Source organism: Paroedura picta, chromosome 6 (assembly GCF_049243985.1).
Source record: "Paroedura picta isolate Pp20150507F chromosome 6, Ppicta_v3.0, whole genome shotgun sequence".
In the NCBI taxonomy this organism is placed as follows: Eukaryota; Metazoa; Chordata; class Lepidosauria; order Squamata; family Gekkonidae; genus Paroedura; species Paroedura picta.
In genome coordinates, this window is record NC_135374.1 from 25907308 (window position 1) to 25928240 (window position 20933).

General features: G+C 43.8%; 1 protein-coding gene across 5 annotated transcripts in view; it reads right to left on the bottom strand.

The window, feature by feature from the left end:
* Positions 1 to 20933, bottom strand: part of STARD13 (StAR related lipid transfer domain containing 13) — a 147789-nt gene that overhangs the window by 34001 nt on the left and 92855 nt on the right. For all 5 annotated transcript variants that reach the window (XM_077341844.1, XM_077341845.1, XM_077341847.1 and 2 more), the window contains exons 2-4: positions 12825 to 12896; positions 10387 to 10468; positions 6835 to 6898 (exon numbers count right to left, since the gene is read on the bottom strand). In XM_077341844.1, the coding sequence (XP_077197959.1) occupies positions 6835 to 6898; positions 10387 to 10468; positions 12825 to 12896 (218 nt within the window). The remainder of the gene's footprint in view (positions 1 to 6834; positions 6899 to 10386; positions 10469 to 12824; positions 12897 to 20933) is intronic.

The following is a 20933-nucleotide window of genomic DNA, read 5'->3' on the forward strand; positions in this document are numbered from 1 at the left end:
GGTCCCTTCCTACCCAGCCACATGGCCTCCATCTTTGAAGGGCTGCGCTTCAGATGATTCTGTCTAAGCCACCTTGTCACCACTTCCAGGTATCTGGCTAAGGATTCTGGAGGAGAATCAGGGCGGTCGTCCATCAGGAGGAAGAGATGGGTGTCATCTGCATATTGGTGGCAACCTAGCCCAAACCAGCTGAGCAAGAGGGTGCATGAAGGTGTTAGTTAATTAAGATAGGAAAGAAGACTGCTCCCGATGTGACTACACATGTGAGCTGATGACAGCTAGATATTTTGTCTCCTATTGCTACCCTTTGTTCGCAACCCTGAAGAAAGAAGACCAGCCATTTGAGGGCTGCTCCCCATATCCCGACATTGGAGAAGTGGTGAGATAAGAGTTCACAACTGACTGTGTCAAACACTGCTGACAGATCTAATGGTACAAGCAGCGCTGACCCGCCTCGGTCCAGCTGGCGGTGGAGATCACCCATCAGAGTGACTAGCGTTGTCTCTATCCCATCACCAGGCCAGAAACCCGACTGTAATGGCTAAAGTTTCCTCCAGGAATTCTGATATTTGGTCCGCAGCAGCCCTTTCAACCAACTTCCCCAGAAACGCTAAGTGCGAGACGAGGCATAGTTGTCAGGTTCCTCCGGGTCCAGAGATGGTTTTTTCAGCAATGGGTGCACCACTGCCTCTTTTAATCTTTCTGGGAATTCTCCCGTTGACAGGGAGAAGTTGATTATTTCCCGGATGTGTCAGTTCAAGACACATCATGCTGAGCACACGCACACAAGAATCACAGACAATTGGCACTTTATGAAGGCTTACTGCAAAGTTCCAGTAAAGTAGTATTTGTGGATGCTGAGGGGATGATTATAAGAATATTTTTTCAAAAGGCTTCAGGAAGACATAGATGCTCCGGAGGCTTTTATATCTTTGATTGATAACTTGTTATTCTGATAGAAGAATTAAAAATAATTCTACATTTCCCACGTTTGCTGGCAATGCAATCCGTCTCTCTTTTATAAATCGTATCTAACAATAAAGAGCAGAAGCCAGTTTCTATGAGCAATCAATTGTCCCTTTCAGCAGCGAAGACTGCCAAAAAATTGACACTAATTACTGGGAAGAGTAATGATCTGTTTGATCTTGTTCTCTAACTACACAGCAGAGACAATAATTTTTTTCACACTGGAGAATGGCCCACCATGTTGTAGTAACAATTCTTGATTGTCGCTACAAGGTACCAATTGATGCAAGCACATGGGAAGAACAATGGTTGCTCCTGTGCCCTCTTATGGCGACAGAATGATATATCTCCATCAGGCGCGTGTTTTTTCCCCCTCCAAATTCATAATTGGAAATTTGCTGACATGAGGCTGAGGAAATATAGCAGAGGGCAAGACTGTCCCACGGTCATGCCCCAGTCAGGAGGAAAGTGAGAGAAACATACAAAAGCCCACCCCCCCCCCAAATATGCAAAGATACTTGACTCATATTTGATTGCGAGAAAAAGATTGGCAAAAAAGTGGCCCTGAAAGAACCAGTTAAAAAACCCCAAAATGACACTGGAAAAATGCAAGGTGAAAACTCGAGAGAACTCCTGGAAGCCGGGGGATAACCCAGAACCATATGGGGTGAGGAATGACACATTAATGCTGCGTCACTGAAATGCTACTATGTGGATTAGTTCCTGGGAACTGAGTGCCGACAATGAAGGAAGAAGCCTGGCTATCTGCAACTGAAGGCATCCAGAAGAACAGCAAGAGCATGTCTTGGTCCCTAGAATTAAAACCATTTTAAGAGGGTTTGTGTAACACACTGTCTATGGCTGAAGGATCGCCTCTGTAGCTTGAATCTGGGGCCCAGAAGAGGTAGTTTCACTCCCATTATTTCTGCAACAGAAGAACCACCTGAAATTGGGAGAGAGTAGTGAGTCCAATCACCCCTGCAATGGTGCCTTCAGAGTGATTTGAGTTGTGCAGTGCTCTCTTACATCCATCGTCTGAAAACCTCAATAAACAGTAGTTTGGTAGTTCAGTCTTTCCTCCCCTCACTCGGCTTCCATATTTGCTTCAAGCAAAGGTTGGATACACACTTTTCTTGGATGCTTAGGGCTAATCCTGCGTTGAGCAGGGGGTTGGACTAGATGGCCTGTATGGCCCCTTCCAACTCTATGATTCTATGATTCTATGATTCTATGATTTATTTATTTATTTATTTTTATTTATTTATTTATTTATATACCGCCCTCCCTGAGGGCTCAGTTTAATCAGAATTGAAGTTTGTGTTTGCTGAAGAAATTCTATACTTAGCTTTCTTTAAAAATAGAAGTCAACTTGAAAACATAGTTTCTTATCGATGCCAACAAAAACAATCTCTGTAGTTTTATTTTAATGGATGGTACAACATTTTTTTTAAACTCACCCCCCACAGCTGCAGAAGGCAGTTTTTCCAACAGCAGCTTTGTGTTTACCTAAATAACCTACCATTTCCCCCTTTCACAATCTAATGGAACTTAAATTTGCAAAGATACTTTTCTGTTGCAGTTGCATGATAGGCTTGCCTATGGAAGTACATGTGAATCTGGCTTTTGAATTTCCTCTGTGGCCTATTTTCTCCCCCCAGCATGCATCACAGTTTTTTCCTCAAAAATGCCAAGAATAAGCAGATCTGGCAGCTAACTGGCCTGTTTCTTTTTCTGAAGAACTGAGAACACGTGGAATGCAATTATGCCAAGTTTTCTAACTAAGCAATGTTTGTTTGGCTTGGAGATCCAGGCCTCATAAATGACAAGAAGAGTTGTTAAAAGAAGCAAGAGCTATTGTGTGAGGAAGCACTTGCCAATTCTACAATGGAAACGAGACTGCTAGCTTTCCAAGAACTGGTAGCCATCTGTCCACCACCCTTTTTCATCTGCAGTTGACTTTCAAAACCGCACCCAAATGACAGCCTCTTCCCAGTGACTGTAGCATTAAATTGTGCATCCAGTAAGAAGCACCAAATAGTATATGGATCTGCACATTGTTCCCCCTGCACTGACTGAGGTGGTCCTCATGGTCCTCATGGCTTTTAGGCCACAAAATACTCACAAACCTTTCCTGAAATACCTTGCATAACCTACAAACATTTCTGTAAATCTCCTTGGCCCTTCATTTTTGAGCACATTATAAATCTGAGAAGATTGATTTTATCATGCTAATCAAGCGCTTAATAACAGCAGTTCTGCTGATGGGGTGGCATTTCCGTTGGGAGGGGAAGGCACCGCTACCAGCCCACTTTGCCCCCAATTCCATTTCTGTGAGTCCACTGACCACAGGAGTACAATTCCAAGGGGCAGAGAAGGCTGTAGGGAGAGGTAGGGAAGCTGTTTTCATCAGGTATTATTCCATTTGCAGTTCTTAAGGTCCAAGCCATTATCTGCATAAGTATGCATTTAGAGGAATAGAGAAGTAAAGCTGGGATCCAGAAACAACCATGGGGATAAATGAAACGGGAATTTCTCCTGACCCAAATGTCTCTCTCCAGAATTTGTACATTGTTAGGGGCTTGAGCAGGCCAACTTCCAGCATCGTTCCCACTCCCTTTAACTCAGTGGTCCCCAACCCCCGGTCCAGGGTCCGGTCCCGGTCCATGGATCAGTCGGTACTGGGCCATGGCTTCTCCTCGTCCTCCTCCCCGGCTGCTACCTCGGGGGCTGCCCTGCCACTCTGCTGCCAGCTCACCTTTGGTGCTCTCTGGCAGCTGCCATGGCTGGGGCTCCCCCTCGGTGTGGCACTGCGCAGCTGCTGCTGGCAGCTCCCCCCAGTGGGCGGCGGGAAGTCAGGGGTGCCAGCAGGAAAACAAGCGGAGCAGGGGCTTAGGCGGCAGCGGCAACATCTCTCGGCAAAAGACTATCTCCCCCGGGCCTCAGTAAAATTGTCAAGCACTGACCGGTCCACGGTGATAAAAGGTTGGGGACTGCTGCTTTAACTGACTCTCAGCTGCCAGAGCAGTAAACTTGCTCAGTCCTCATCAAGTGGTGGTGATAAATTCTTCCTTATTTATTTACTAGCAATAGATTTCCATACACACGGAAAGATCCTGAGTATACAGGAATCCGTGTTTTGTTTTGTTTGCAGGTGGTTGCGTTTTGCAGCTTTCTTAAAAGGCATTCAGCCATATTAGAGGAAATGACTGAACCACGCAGATCTATTTAAACCAATGGAAAAGTTTTCTAGACAAATTACAAACACTGCTGACAAAATGTTCACTATTTGCTTACTATTAGTTGAATCTCACATTCAACTAATTTCATTTTCCCTAAATGGTGTCACCACAGAGCTGCCCAAGCACCGAGCAAGATCGCCCCTGATTACTGGGATCACACAGATGACTAATCCCAAACTGGGTGTTAATAGCCACTACATTCATAAAACTATACCCACTGAGGTTTGGCAGCTTGGGTGTTGAGCCAGGATCTGGGAGACCTGGGTTCCAATCCCCACTCTGCCATGGGGGCTTGCTGGGTAACCTTGGGCCAATCACACACACTCAGCCTAACCTATCTCACAGGGTTGTTGTGAGGCTACCATGGAGGAGAATGATGTAAGCTGCTTTGGATCCCCAGTGGGGAGAAAGGCAGGGAATACATGAAGTAAATAAACACAGAGATATTTTATATTTATAGTATGGCGTGTGTAGTGTAGCCAGGAGAGGAATGTCTGGCCACACAGGCAAGGGATGTTTGGAGGTGGTTTGCCATTGCCTGCCTCTGCATCAGGACCCCTAGTATTCCTTGGAGGAACTCCATACAAATCCTTAGCTTCCAAGATCTGATGGGATCAGGTTTCCCTGGGCTATCCAGGTCAGGGCAATATGTAGATCAACCTGTAGTACCATTAGTGTGCTTGGTACTTTATAGAGCAACAGAGACATAGAGACTACTATCCCACATTTGAAACAAAGGAATAGGAGTAAGATGAGGCATGTTTATGCAGAAGTAAGCCCTATCAGGTTCAGTGGGATGTACTAGTTGGCAAGTGTGATGACAGCACAGGAAGAAGCATTACAATGTATTTTTAAGTCATTGTGTGTATGTGTGGGGGGTGTACCCCTTATAACTGGTCAGGCTCGTGTATGAGAGATCTGCACCTTGCTTTATTTATTTGTTAAATTTATAACCCGCCCTATCAGCCCAGCCATCTTGGAGTGGTTTACAATAGTTGGTAAAACAATAACGTAAGAGTTAAATATTAAAAACAGTTGATGACATCAATATCGATTCTCCTCTTTCAAACGGACGGGGGAGCTTTCTGACTTAACGCCAAGGGAATGCTTGACGCCCATTCATCTTACTTTTACATGACTGCTTATTCCAGCTATGACTCCAGTTGGGAAAATGCTAACAAAATAGGTCACACTTGAGTGCTTGAAAATGAAGCGTCAGAAACTTACTGATGGGCAGTATTTTCAGGATGGACAAAAGGAAATATTGCTTTATACAGAGAGTGATTATAATGTGGAAGTTGCTGCGAGAGGATGTAGTGATGGCCACAGATTCATGCAGGTCTATCAGTGTCTACTAGCCAGAGTGTTTGAGGGGAATCTTCACATTCAACGGTAGTCAAGTTCTGAATCCCAGTGCCAGAAGGCAACTTGAGGGGAAGGGCTCAGCTTCTATACCCTTTGTATCCTGTTGGACCCCCAGAGGAACTAGTTGGCCACTATGTGACACGGGATGCTGGACTTGATAGACTACTGGTTTTATACAGCAGGGTCCTTTTCCTGTTTTGTGCATCCTGCTATAGGGGCTTTTCCTGATTTTCCCTTGCTGAAGAAGTATAGGGAGGGATAGGGGTAGTTGTTGGCAAGCAAGGAGGTGGATGGCTCATGAATGATGACCATGAACTGGTGTGTGATTTACTAGTAGGCTCATATGAGAGTTAAATCGTGAATAACGTAGCACTGGGAATGTACTGTGAGACCTTGTTTTACAAAGATATTTTGTCTATCTTCATCCTGAGTATACTTAGGATGGCAGCCTTGACCTTCCAATGGATTTCTGAAACCACTGAAAAAAATTAGATAAGCATTCGAAGAGAAAGAGTGTCATAATATACCATATGACTTAAGGCAATTATTTGCACTACATATTACTGATTAGAAAGTGTCCATGGGACTGGAAAGTCTTGTAAACAGAATGTTGGCTCACTCTGTTTCAAAATTCTCCATATCAAACAACATTTTCTGCATTCCTTGCTGAAACCCCTTAAGACTTACATAATGCCTGTGTTACACAAGGCAGCTGTCAACATGGGAAGATTTCTTAAAGTCATTCAATGCAAAATGGGATAAAGGTTATTTACTTGTTATTTGGCAAGAGATCATGTCCTGGATCCCATGTCATTGGACATGAGGCTACATGGATCGCCTTGTATATTTTGACAAATTTTGCTAGGAATTTTCCACTCATCATATACTCTTTGCTGCTGTGTTGGAGTCTTGAAATTGTTGCCTAGGTGATGTTCATAAGAGGCAGGTAGGAGTGGGTAGAAGGACTTCAGACACACTGTGATAGTAATTGTAACATTGCTGGTCAACCTTTGGGTCATTTCACAGACTTTAACCGACCACCATGCTATTAAGTTATACGTACAATATCTGTTGTATACTCCAAGAAGTTTAACTTTGGCAGTTCAGTCAATTAACGGCTAGCTGCTATCTTTTTTTTTCTCCTTTTGATATCTGGTATCAAACTACTTGTAGTTAGAAGCAAGATCAAGTCTATGTCAGATTTCTGGAGATCTTAATGTTATCTATACAAAGGACAAACACTTCTGAATTCAAATATACTTGCCTTTTTCCTTTGGAAATTCACATCGAGTTTCATTGAGGCGCATTTGTTCAATGTATTCAATCGTCTAAAAAGCAACACAAGATCCATAGATCAGCATCTTGTTAATCAGCTCATTTGGCAGTGTACAATCTCAGACATTGTTCCTTCTTTTGATCATATGAATGGAATTTCATATATTCTCATTTAAAGGTCAACTGGTAGAATATTCATTCCTGTGCAATAAACTGATTCAGCATTTTTGTTGGTCTTTTGAAAGGCTGATAACCATTGCCCAAATCAGAAATGGGAGAGGGACTAGATTTCAGATGCAGATTCTAGTTTCTCTGTTTTTGAATCTGAGTACTTTATAAGAGCATGTAAATAAAATATGCAACAGGTATGAACAACAACACTTGTAGAAATCTTGTAGAATTATACCTGCTTCCATCATTAAATAAATATCTAAATATCTAATTACCCATAACACAAGCAATTTCAACTGTACCTCTAAACAAAAGTCGGCTAATTGATAGTTTTAGTAACGCTGCAAGTCAAATAAGAGAAATATTTGGTGTCCATGTGTATCTTTTCTTCCCTAATCATTAATGGTCAAATAGGGTTAGCAGAGTTTTTGAAACTTTACAAATACCTACTTATCGAAGGTGATATTGGGATAATTGTATATGCCCATAAACAAAGAAGTCTCCCACTCTGTCTTCAGCCTCAGTACTGTGATGCCCAAATGGAAGAACTATTTGCTGTTGTAGGAATATATATGTATATTGATCTGAAGCACTGGATCAAAATACTCTTTTATTGACAGACTGTACCAGTGAATATCACATAAGATATTGTCAAGATAATGCACTGCTGAAGTTAGAGTCGTTTCCTGTCTACATTACAAGGTAACCCCTTCCTCATGTTCCAAGATTACCTTTCAAAATGGCCAATGTTGAAGACCTAGCTTGCTGATTTAGCCATATGCATTTTAAGCAAGAAAGATGATGACATTTTCTGTGGCCCTTCCAATATTTTGAAACATATTGTGCCAATGAAGTGAGAGGATTAATGATCATTTTTATGAGCTCAACTGTCTCCAGAGTCTCCAATTAAATACATTCTGCCTGGATTTCTCACTACCTCATGATGTGCCAATGGCAGAAGCCAGAGCCCTCCATCTGCTTACATCTGTCATTGGAACGAGAGTCAGAACTTCGGTAATAATAATTCCAAGACTGGAAACAATAAGCAGTGACATTTTGATTAATGTTTATAAGGACTGCTTTATGTGTTATATGTTGTACACAGGAATCACTCTTCCAAGGACAAAACAGATGCAAGCATTATCGTTCATGTATTGGACAAAACAAGCAACTGTGCAAAATGTAGCCCAAATAGGAGATTGTTATCTGTATGTACTTTCCCCAATAAAAGTCACAATGTATGCATGTGTGTACCCATTCATACATTCTTGCAGTCTTTGAACCCTTTTGTTTTGTTTTAATTGGAAACCTGTTATGGTCCAGAGATCCAGAAAATTGTCTATGGAACAAACCCCTGTGGAGGGCAAACCAGGTTTAAGAGCAAGGCCTTTAGAATATTTTGTTTCTCTCTAACACTACATGACATGTTATAGGTAAATAACAGTGCTGAGCAAAAGCTCCTAAATTGAGCTGCCTTCTGGGTGGGCCTTTGGCCCTGTTTCTGTGTTATCTGTGACACCTTAATATGGCTCAAAATCCCACCTCCTTGTGCCCAGTCTGCAGCTGTTTTTGAGCAGCTGCAAAGGAATCCAGCCAAGGGCATACTGGGGTCAGAGGCAGCAAGTGTAGGGGTATGGCAGCAGTACAGGAGGACTTCTGCATTTGGGTAGCTCTACAACTGTAAATTATTCCTTATCTCCCAAACCCTATAGTTTCTAGCAAGGCCTCATGGTCCACTGGCTCCCGTAACAGTTTAATTTACAAAATAAATCCCTGATGGAACCGATTCACACAGTCCTGCAGGATTTAGGCCAGATGGTAACTTTGAGCACACAGTGAATTTTTCATGTGAAGTGAAACAGTTGTCTGAGAGCTCTACTGTATGCTCAGATTCCTTTTGAACCTACAATGAGCCATGCAGAAGTTCCCCAGCGCTAATGTATCACAGGAGGATTTATTTCTTTTAGGTCTGTCCTGAAGGACTTAGAAATCATCTTAAAAACCCCATAAGAAAAGGGATACTGAATCAGCACCACATACTTCTAGGGTTACTAGCCAATTCTGGGCAATTGGCAAGAGTCTGGGGTGGGGGAACAGGGAATCATAATGAAAAACTACAGTACATAAAAAGCAAGCCATTAGGATAATATAAGCTACTGAACATAAGCAGCATAAAAACTATCGATAAAGAAGATGACTATTGAGGGGAAAAAAACCCTGAGAAGATAAAAGTGTTAATTAAAAGCCTGGTAAATAGATGTGTTTTGGCCCAACAACTAAAAGTGGGCACCGGGCGACCCTCAAGGAGGGAACATTCCAAAGGCAATGTGCCACCGCTGCAAATGCTCTGTCTCTGGCCACTACTTGCCTTACCTCTGACTGATCTACGGACTGGGACCGGTCCCCGGACCAGGGGTTGGGGACCACTGCCCTAGAACTCTGGCCCCCAAACTGTTTAATGTCTTAAAGGGTAGAATCAGAACTCTGAGTCGTGCTTGGAAACAGCTGGGTATGCAGAGCTTTCAGGATCTGTAACCAACTCCTCCCTAGCTGCTGAACTGTGGACCAGTAGAAGTTTCTATTGAATAGCTAAAATGTATGGTCTTCAGAGGAGGAGGTGAAGAAAAAGAACTGTGTTTTATACTCTTCTTTACACTACCTGAAGGAGTCCCAAAGCAGCTTCAAAACAATTCTTTCCTTCCTCTTCCGACAACACCCTGTGAAGCAGGTGGGGTAGAGAGAGCTCTAAGAGAACTGCTCTGAGAGAACTGTGACTAGCTGGCTGCATGTGGAGGAGTGGAGAATCAAGCTTAGTTCTCCAGATTAGAGGCTGCTGCTCTTTAACCACTACAGGACGCTGGCTCTCAAATAGTAGGGAGGCCTTAATCCTTGCCCTCTGGTTCCCCCTCCCCTGATCCCCCATGCAGCGGGCCAAAGATACATCAGGAACCCTCGCCAGGCAAAACATGGGTAACAAGTAAAACATATTGAGGGAAAAAGTTAAGCACTTATTCATGCCCACTGCTCCTCCACTTCAGATTCCCCCCCCCCCCCGTTATGCCAGGTATTGATTCAGTGGGTAGCCAGGTTTCTGGAACTAGGGCCCATTCTGCACACATTGGATAATGCACTTTCAATGTGCTTTGGCAGCTGGATATTCCTGCTCAGAACAGGAAAATCTACTTCTAAAGTGCATTGAAAGTACATTATCTATTGTGCGCAGAATAGGTCTCTTTTGAACACCTATTTTGTCCCTTGCCTTGCTATCCACTTTACGTGACTGCTGTAAGGGTGACTGAACATCCATCATCAACGAAATATTGCAGTGTGTTAGAAATTATAAACAGTACTTTTTAAGAATCCACTTTACCTATAAAGGGGTTCTACAAGATCCTTGTCAAGAAAATCGTGGTCTTTCTTTACAGCTGCAATGTCAATAGGAAACTGGGAATCTGCAAGAGAAAAAAGAGCTGATACTAGAGTGCATTTATGTGGCTTCCAAAATGTAGAGTACAACACATACTTCCACCACAATATGATTCCTGATGTTATTTTCTTTTCTATATCAAAGGTAAATGGAAGATCTGTCAACCAAACTGATAGCATGTCAGATTCTGAATACTACAAGGCATCAGATGGTTCCTTTATCAGCCTTGAAAGAATCTTGAAATAATTCTTTTCAGCACGGAAAAAATGTCAGCCTGTTTTTTTTCTTTGTAGGCAACATGGGGATTCATTCCCTGCTTGTTTCCATGACACCCTTTCCAGTGCTATTGTTGTATTTAACATAAGGCACGTGTGTGTAGAATGGAGTTCTGCCAAAAGTTTTCGAAGTATCTTTTTTACCTACATCAACTCAGTTTTCACACATTATCATTCTGCTATTTCTAAAGTCTATAAATGCAAACCAGTCCTTCTCCCTGAAGTATCCTCCTGTATTCCAACATGACAGATTCACTCATCTGTGCAGGATCTTCTATGGCCCTGGAGTTATTCAAGAGCAGTGGTCCCCAACCTGCGGGCCGCGGCCCGGCGGCGGGCCGCAAAGGCCATGGCACCGGGCCGCGGCTCCCTCTCCCTGCCCCCCCGCAGTAAAAAACTTCCCAGGCCGCAAGCTTGCGGCCCGGGAAGCTTCTTACTGCGGGGAGAGGGAATCAGGGCCGGGCCGCGCCCGCGCGGCCCGCGGGTGCGGCCCGATCCATGGGTGCGGCCCGCGGGCGCGGCCGGGCGCGGCTCGCGGGCACGGCCCGATCCGCGGGTGCGGCCCGCGGGCGCGGCTCGCGGGCACGGCCCGATCCGCGGGTGCGGCCCGCGGGCGTGGCCGGGCGCGGCCCGATTCGCGGGTGCGGCCCGCGGGCGCGGCCGGGCGCGGCTCGTGGGCGTGGCCCGCGCGGTCCCTGCGGGCGCGGCCCAATGCCCTGCCGGTCCCCAGCCTAATAAAGGTTGGGGATCACTGTTCAAGAGGACGTTTCTATAAATGTAATAGGGCTATACGACAACAAAAAAGGGAAAGGCACTGTGGACTACATCATCGTATCTGTGTGTAAAGTGCTATTCAATTGCAGCCCAAACTTGGTGTTTTCAAGGCAAGTGAGAAGCAGAGGTGGTTTGTGATTGCCCTCTTCTGCAGTTTTTCTTGGAGGTCTTCCATCCAAGTACTAATTAGGGCTGATCCTGTTTAGCATCTGAGATCTGTACCATGACATCTTCCCTCTGATACCAAGGCATACAGGCTGTTATCTGTTTACTGCTCATATGACCCTGTTGTTCCTGCATTTTCTACTGATGCCATGCAATTTTTATGCATTTCTATCTGCACTCTGTATCGTGTCTAATAAAATATGTTTATTCAGACTTCTGCACTCTGATTCCTAGTACTTTGCTTATTAGGAGTCCTATTGTATTGATTGTACCAACTTGCACTATGTAATCTACTTGGAGTCTCAGTGAGAAAGGGGAAAATAAATAAATAAATAAATCACAGTAAATAAATAGTAAATAAATAAATCACATGACCTAAAAGATTCTTCTAAACAGTAGCTTTCTTACACTATTCCTGCACCATCGTGATTGATTTGTTGAGGATCCAGACCTCCTTCCTAAAGGTGATTTGCCCACTGAGGGAATTACCGTTTTTCTTTCATTCAAATCTCTGTATATTGTCACTGGAGAAATCCAGATCCCATCCCATTTCTGCTGTGAACTGCATCACTGGGCACTCTGGAAAGTGTTCTAACTATATATGATTTGGAATATGATTGCGCAAGTGTCACAGACACAAACCCATCACATTACTAGTGAGGAATAACCAAGAGTGATTTAAGGGTTTGTGGGGCCTGTAGCACCAGAGCCAGTTTAAGGATTTGTGGTGCCCTAGCAGAGTACAATTGCAGTGGAAGCAGACAGACTGGGGCAAAAGGACCGCCCACAGTGAAAGAGGTGTCACTTTGAGTGTCCTTAAAGGGGGAAAAGGGGGGAGGAGAGAGGCTATGGCCCTGATCTATTGGGGGGGGGGGGAGGGAAGGCACCACAGAGTGCCCTGGAAGTGTGAGGTCCATAGCATGTGCTAAATGAATTTACCAGGAATAACACAAGTCTATTTCCTCTCTCCTTCACACAATTGCAGCAGAATTGAATGTCACTTTTGAGACCGTTCCCCTCAATCCCTCAATGCATGTTTTTAATATTTTAGAAGATGTGAACCACCCTAGTTCAGTGATGAGGTGAACATGTTGTCTCCCCCGAAACACTAGTACTGGGACAATCCATTATATCTCAGTGGGATTTTGCATTCCCCCATTGACATACCTTCATAGAGTTGTGCATACTGTGGAAATCCAGCAGCGCGCAACCAGTCACACACTTCCTTCGCTTCAATTTCTGAATAATGAGAAAAAAGGAGTTTAACTGATGTCCTTGTCAACAGTGAAAATAAACAATAGCCCAAATAATATTCACAATACAGTTGACATGCATGGAAAATAAGGTTCTTATACAAATGTTACTAACAGAGCATGAATATCAAAGAATGTGAGCCCGATGCAGATGTTTAAAATGTTGCCCATTACATGTGAGTACAGGGGACTAAGAATGTACCTGCCATCCCCTCCTCCCATGCCCTCACCTTTGGCTGAATGTGCAGATATTGGAGGTAAAGGTAACAGTGATGATTCTGCAGTTCTTAATGTCTGCCTATGGCTTGAGTCTATGTATTTTCATTCTTAATCCATCTGTGCTGTTCAAGTTTTTTAAAAAAGAAGCTTAGCCAAAAGTTTATGATACTTCTGGAAACATATTTGATTTTTTTTTAAAGTCACATCCGCACTAAGATATTTTTATTGTTTGTGCCCCTGAAAACTGACTCCAACTAGTAATTTTGTCACAATTGTCAGGGGAGAAATATTGTCGACTGTTAAAAGCACAACCAGTCTATAGTAGTTCAATATCCCAGTATTGGAATGGCAATATTTAGTCATTTGCAAGTACTCTTGTGGAATCTCTGCCAGGTCATTACATTCATTAGAATCAACAGTGGTTAAACTGACAGCTTCCTCTCGTCCCCAAGCAGTCTGAGAGCGCATTTACTTCTTAGATGTACATGACAGAATGTCAGGGTTGCAAAACTATGGCTTTTAACGGCTACAGATTAGGAAGGTGGAAGAATAATAGTGCTATTAAAGCCTTATCATGCCACCATATTTTCATTTTATATTTTGGGAAAAGATAAAACCTCATATTTCTTCTTTAACATAAGCTCACAGAAAAAATGAGTTGGTCATGCTTGGTAAACTTCTAGTAAGCAGATCCACACTGGGGATTTCTTAGTTCCAATTTCTTGCTTTCATTAAGGGAGCCTGATGTGAGCAAGGATTACATTCGTTTCAGATAGACACGTGGATTGAGCGTACCCCTACATGGCTCATGCTTATCACTGGAGCAATTCAAAAGTAGCAATGCAAGCCAAATATGCACAAATTATACATCATCATCATCATCATCATCATTAGATTTATTACTTGCCGCTGTCTGCAGAGCCATCTCGTGGTGGATTACATAACAATAAACCCCCCACATGAAATACATAATATCATTGAAATGGCAGGTAAGCAATACTGAAGTCTAAACATATGAAGACTACTCAAGCCTTTGGGGGGAGGCAGGATATAAATAATAATAATAATAACAACAATAACAACAACAACAATAATAAATACTTCCTCCTCACTAATGCACTGAACCTTCCCTACTGAGATTTGATTCCACATATGAACTTGGACCAGAGAAAGCTTATATTCTGTTCCCCTTAACAACAATCCACTTCTCATGTTCTTCCACCTCCAAAACATTTATGTTTAAAATATCCTCTCTTCCTGGGCACTTACAGGCAAGATCTCCTTCTAATCTAATTGTTACCTCTCCCACAATTTAACTTGTATCTATGTAGTCTGGCTTTAAAATGATAATTTACAATGACATTATTGTCTCATTTAAGCATCCTGAAAGGTTACATTTAAATTTATACATATTTTTAATATGTTCTCTTGTATGTGCCTTATTGAATCTTGTTAATGACTGATGCAAATAAAATGAACATTAAGGGGGTTCTACCTCAACTTTGCCATTTGCACCAGACTGAAAGGGCAATTAGAAGAAATTAGAATTCCAAAGCTGCATTTCTGTTTTGTTTTTAATGGGATGAAATGGCACAAGCAAGAGTGTAAGAAAGTCACATTTTATTGAAATGCGTGAAAGCACATTCATCAGTAAAGATATTTTAGTGGTCTCATAACAGCAAGAGAGAAAATTATTTGTGATACAAGGGCAACTTAATTCTCCATTACTATGAAGTAGTCTTTCAAGGAGGTTTCTGGGATGGTTTTCATAACACTCTTTTCCCTTTTCCATTTACTAAGAATCTCCAGAGAGGCAGTCAGGGGATGGAGAAATATTGTCCTAATAGCAGAGAGTTATAGTAATTCTCATGTGTTCTTCCTCTTATGTCCCTTTCTATCACCAGAATAATCTACGAGACCCAAAGCCCAGCCTGGCAACCAGTGAGAGAAGGCAACGGACAACACATTTAGGAATATCCTGAAAGAGACACCATCCATCCATTTATTTATTCATTGATTCATTGATTCATTGATTCATTAATTCATTAATTCATTAATTCATTCATTCATTCATTCATTCATTCATTCATTCATTCATTCATTCATTCATTTATTTATAATTGTATTTGTTAACCACCACTCTTGGGCCCAGCCAGCTCATGGCGCTTTACATATCATTTAAAAAAAACTTACTTAAAAATATTACCCACAACAAAGACCAAAACTCAGATGGTGGCAAAATCACTATCTCCAAGATATCCACTCTATTCCCACTGCCCCAACCCCTACATGCAACAGTCATTAGCCCTCCAGGAGGCAGCTTCAGAGAGTATCTGGCCCAGCAGATTTCCCTAGGCCCATGCTAGGAGGGAGTCACTCTTCCTGGCCCAGCCTCAACCAAATTCCTGGTGGAAGAGCTCTGTTTTACAGGCCCTATGGAATATTGAACATTTCATCAGGGCCCTTAGCTCTTCTGGGTGCTCATTCCACCAGGTTGGGGTCAGGACTGAGAAGGCCCTGGCCCTGGTCAAGGCCAGGCACACCTCCCATGGGCTGGGAACACCAGCAGATTCCTACTCAGAGAGCTGAGAGCCCTGAGAGGGGCATACAGAGACAAGTGGTTCCTCATATTGGTGGGACCCAGGCCATGGATGGCCTTAAAGGTAAGAACCAAAACCATGAACCTGATCTGGAAGCCAACTGGCAACCAATGCAGCTGCCTCAGCATAGGCTGGACAAGGGACCTCCAAGATTACCTCATGAGGACCCTAGCAGCTGCATTTTGCACTAGCTGCAATTTCTGGGTCAGAGACAAGGGACGGCTAGTGTACAGTGAGTTACAGAAGTCTAATCTGGAAGTGACTGTTACATGGATCACCATGGCCAGGTGGTCTAAGGACAGGTAGTAACTTAGCCTCTGGTGCAGATGGAAAAACGCCACTTGGGCTACTTTTGTGACCTGAGCCCCCAGAGACAAGGAGGCATCGAAGATCACCCCCAAATTCCTTAACACAGGCACAGCCATAAGCTGCACCCCATCCAGGCAGGGGAGGAGCTCTTCCTGCTCCTCCATGCTACTCCTCCATGTAATCACCACAAACACTATGGTCAAACCATGAAGTTCTATAGAGGACTAAAGTTGCTTCTACAAAAACCTGGCTTTACCATAGAGTTTCCAGTGAGCCCAAGACAGGTGTGGTGTCACTTTTGGTTACCCCTGGAAGTGACATCACAATGGCTATTTTAATTTTTCCTCTTCTGCTGCTCTGTGTGGTGGCAAGAAATGGAAGCTGGGGATGCTATTCCCCCCCATCAGGGTACTAGCAACTCTGAGACCAATAAAGGCCTGGAAATATATGGAGGCAGGCAACACAATACATGAAATTATTAATTTGTTTCAAATTTAATTATTCCTTTAAGCCTTTGCCATTTGATATTTCTGGAGATCTAAATGCACAGTGGGCCAACAATTAATAAAGCTTTTAGATCAGGAAAAGCCTGTATGTATGTTTCATGGGGAAAATTATAACTGGGACCAACTCTAAGCAACAGTATATCTAATTAGGGTCTCTCAAACAAGAAGATTTACTATTTTAACCAAACATTGACCATTCTTCCTAAAAACATCTGTAGGCTTAAATTGGTTCCCTTGGATACATCCTGATTATTCGGATTTTCATCTACAACGGCAGTTTGCAGGCTACTCATTTATAAGTCATACCATTAAAAGCTAATATCTATATTCCTGTCATGGGTGCTATTTAACAGTAAATTCTTAAAATAAAGTACACACTAATGGGTAAGTAACACTACAAAAATATTTGCATAAGCAGCAGATGAAATGTGTGCTGCTTTGTGTGCCCATGAGCTACCACACCAATCTTGGCAAAAGATAAGTACAACATTGGAAATGCCTTCTCTTGTATTGGTCTGTATTTGAATATGAAGAACATACAAATTTGAGAACTGATTATGAGACTAAAATGTCCTTTGTCATTCTGGTAGAGGACATGTGCCAGGAGATGGGCAATGGGAGGGTGACAAGGGGAGTGTAACCCTGTTAATTCTTTTGTGGATCTTGGTCACTTTTGAGACCATTGATGATGGCATCCTTCTGGTGGTGGGAGACTTGTGTGCTACCCTTTGGTGCTACCCCTTGGCCCGGGCTCTCTTTCTTGGGAGGATTTTAAGCAGAGGCTAGATGGCATTCTGACAGCAATGCAAATTCTCTGAATTTAGGCAGATGATGAGAGGGAGGCGCAAAGAGATGAGCCAGTGCTCATCTCTAGTGGCCCTTTCTTACATGCCCAGTGTAATGCTAATTGCCTCTTTGGGTTGGGAAGGAATCTTCTTACAGGCCAGTGATCCATGGATCCTGGAGGTTTTCTGCCTTCCTAAGGGAGTACTGAGGTGGGGGAGGTAGCTGTGAATTTCCTGCATAGTGCAGAGTGTTGACTAGGTCAGTGGTCCCCAACCTGCGGGCCGCGGCCCGGTGCCAGGCCGTGAAGGCCATGGCGCCGGGCCGTGGCTCCCTCTCCCCGCCCCCCCCCTGCAGTAAAAAACTTCCCAGGCTGCAAGCTTGCGGCCCGGGAAGCTTCTTACTGCGGGAGGGCGGGGAGAGGGAATCAGGGCCGGGCGCGGCCCGATGCGCGGGTGCGGCCCGTGGGTGCGGCCCGATGTGCAGGCGCGGCCCGCGGGTGCGGCCCGATGCGTGGGCGCGGCCCGATGCGTGGGCGCGGCCCGATGCGTGGGCGCGGCCCGATGCGTGGGCATGGCCCGCGCAGGCCGCGGGCCACGCCCTGATATACTGCCGGTCCCCAACCTCAGAAAGTTGGGGACCACTGGACTAGGTGACCCTCAAGGTTCCTTCCAGCTCTATGTTTCTATGATCTCACAGAAGGCCTTGCACAATGTTTTGCTCAAATGGAGCTGCATTAGGTGAAATTTCCTTTCCACTATCACGTGGCAGAATCCAACTCACAGTGACTAGGAGTTACGCAAATAACCTTATTTATACTGTGGGGCTTGTAATGCCCTTGGCCAGTCCAACTGTTCATGTTGTGGGACTCCTTATAGCCTTAGCTGGTCCAACCACCCTCTGCCATCCTGGCTGGGGTTGAACAGGTTCCACCAAGGCATCGAAATGGGAAGAGAAGGGGGTTCCAGCTCCTGGTTCCTTTTCTTTCCTAGGACTGACCTTTTCCTGCCCTGCACTGTGTGCACAGTCCTTCCTTTCTCCTTGGCTTAGTCTGAAAGTTTTCTTTTGCATAACCCCTTGGATACACCCCTTCCTGGTATGCTGCCCACAAAGAGTGGGGATAAAAAGAAGGAAGCTGGGTTCTGTTTTCCCTTATTTATTAGTTAGAGTGTTCTCCCTCCCTTTCCCCCTCCCCCTTGCCTGCACCTGGCCTGGGCCTGATTCTGCCCCTGCCCCCCAATCACTGCCAGGTTGCCTGGTCTCCTTGCCTGCTTCTCTGAAGCCACTGCTACCTCTGGTTTCTCCTGGCCCCTGCCAAGCCTCTTCCTGGCCAGCTTGGCCTCCAGAGATTTGTTGCCAGCTTAGAAAGGGAGAGCACAAATACAAATAGCACCTCCTTCTGTTTCATGTATTAATTACTTAAAAAAAATCACACGTCTCCCAGTATCTTGCCCTAGTCTAGCTCATAAACACAGAAGCCATGTGATCGTTTATTCAACAGATACAACTTTTAAAGACTGGACCATGAAAAAAAAATACATATGTAAGCCAAGTGATTCTTTGAAAATCTATAGCATGCATTAGAGTATATCCAGATTTCTGCTTACAGCAACACATCAGCGATAACTAGAATTAGAAACATCTTGTTCTATAACACAATGATGGAGAATGAGTACTGGAATCCTATATTGGCTTACTTCCAAATAAGGGGGTTGTGCATTTCAAGCAAGGCTGTACAGCAGGACTTATGATCCACCAAGCCAAGCATAGCCCACCAGCCACATATTATTGCAAAAGCAGGTTTATTGAGCCCCTGGGGGCTGGTGGGCTATGTATGGCTTGCTGAACACTAATACCGCATCCCCAGTTTAAGTCATTTAATTAAGTCATTTAATCATAGGGTTGCACTGAAAATCTCCTGGAAAAATGAATACAATATAAACTGGGAATGCACATGTAAATTCCCTACCTGTGGATCTTGCCAAGAGAAACATGGGGTAAAGATCACGATGACCCCAGAGAATCTGTCTAAAGCTACAATGACATGAAATAGAATCTGGATAGTAGGACATGCTGAAGACACGTGAGGAATTCTAACTGCAGCAGAGTATGTACCTATGGATTAATGAGCAACTTGGAGGGGCTGACAGCCTGGAGTATGGCTTCAGGCCATTAACCTACAAATGACTGCTAATCCCCAGGAACTGATCTGTGGCAAGGTTATTAATGCTGTTATAAGATAGGCAGAAGATGCGGGAGCAGAGTGTATATAGGACATGGGCATGATATTTTCTCGTGGGGGGTAGGGGGGAACACTATTGGTAGTAAGTACAGGAAAGCTCTCTCTAAGAAAAATATAATCGTGCTATTTAGCAGGATCCCTGGAACATCTGAAACAGGATGTTTATATTTCTCATACATATTATTCAAATTAAGAGTATGTCATTAATCCAGAGGAAAAAATTCTTCATATTCAGTACAGTCTTAAAATGGACAGCTGCCTAAATTGAATAAAAAATGGACTAGAAATCGCAACTGAAGCAGCTAAATTCCCTCATGGTTGGCAAGAGGGAGGAGGGAGAGGGAATACCTCTACCAGAAGACAAGTGCCTGGATGAACCAAAATGCACGCTACTATAGGGAGAATGAAATATTTTTTTAACCCCCATACGGGCAAAATGATACCCCAAAAAAACGGATCTGTTTTAAAACAGTAGAGAATATATACTTAAAGTACCCATTGAGCGATCACGGCAAGGATTATTTAAAAGTGAAGGTGATTTCTGTTTTGAACTGTATTCATTTAGAGTTGAGTTCTGCATTATCCTGGCATAATTCTCAAATACTTTGGCCACCTCATGAGAAGGAAGGACCCGACTTCGCACATAACAACAACAACAATTCTAAATAATGAGAACTTGCAGGGCTGAGTAAGAGAAATAACAGGTTGCTATTGCTAACTGTTTAAAAACTGATAGCAAGCACCTGTAAATAAATCCATGGTTCTTATCCCGATATGGTGGATCAATGCAGGGAGTCTCAGCACAGAGTGGGGTGGAAGTGCTGTCTGAGAGAATGGCAGCTTTGGAGGGCAGAATCTATGGCATTATCTATGGCTGAGGTCCCTCCCTAAACTCCGCCCTCTCCGGGGTCCAACCCCTAAATCTTCAGGAATTTCTAATGCAGAGTTGGCAATCCTATGCAGAGGCTTTATCCTCCTCCCTTCTTATTCCTTTAATTTCAATTGTTTGGTATTGTAAGCCACCGTGGGAGCAAATTAAGGATGCCAGTCCCAGAGGAGGCCTGGGGGCCCCCTGAAGTTATAGTTCCAGACTAAAGAGATCAGTTCCCTTGGAGAAAATGGCTGCTTTGGAGGGTAGACTGCCCCTAATCCCCACCACCAAATCCCACCCACTCCTGGTTCTACTCCCAAAGCAGGGAGCTCAGTAGCTGCCACAGTCAAGCCCAGACATACCATGTGCTTTACACACACATCTTATTAGAAAGATAAACACAAGGGGAAAAAACAATTTTTTAAAAAACAAATGTTATCGTATTGTGTGTAACAAGGATGCCTTAGGTCCCCAACCTTTTATCCCTGGGGAC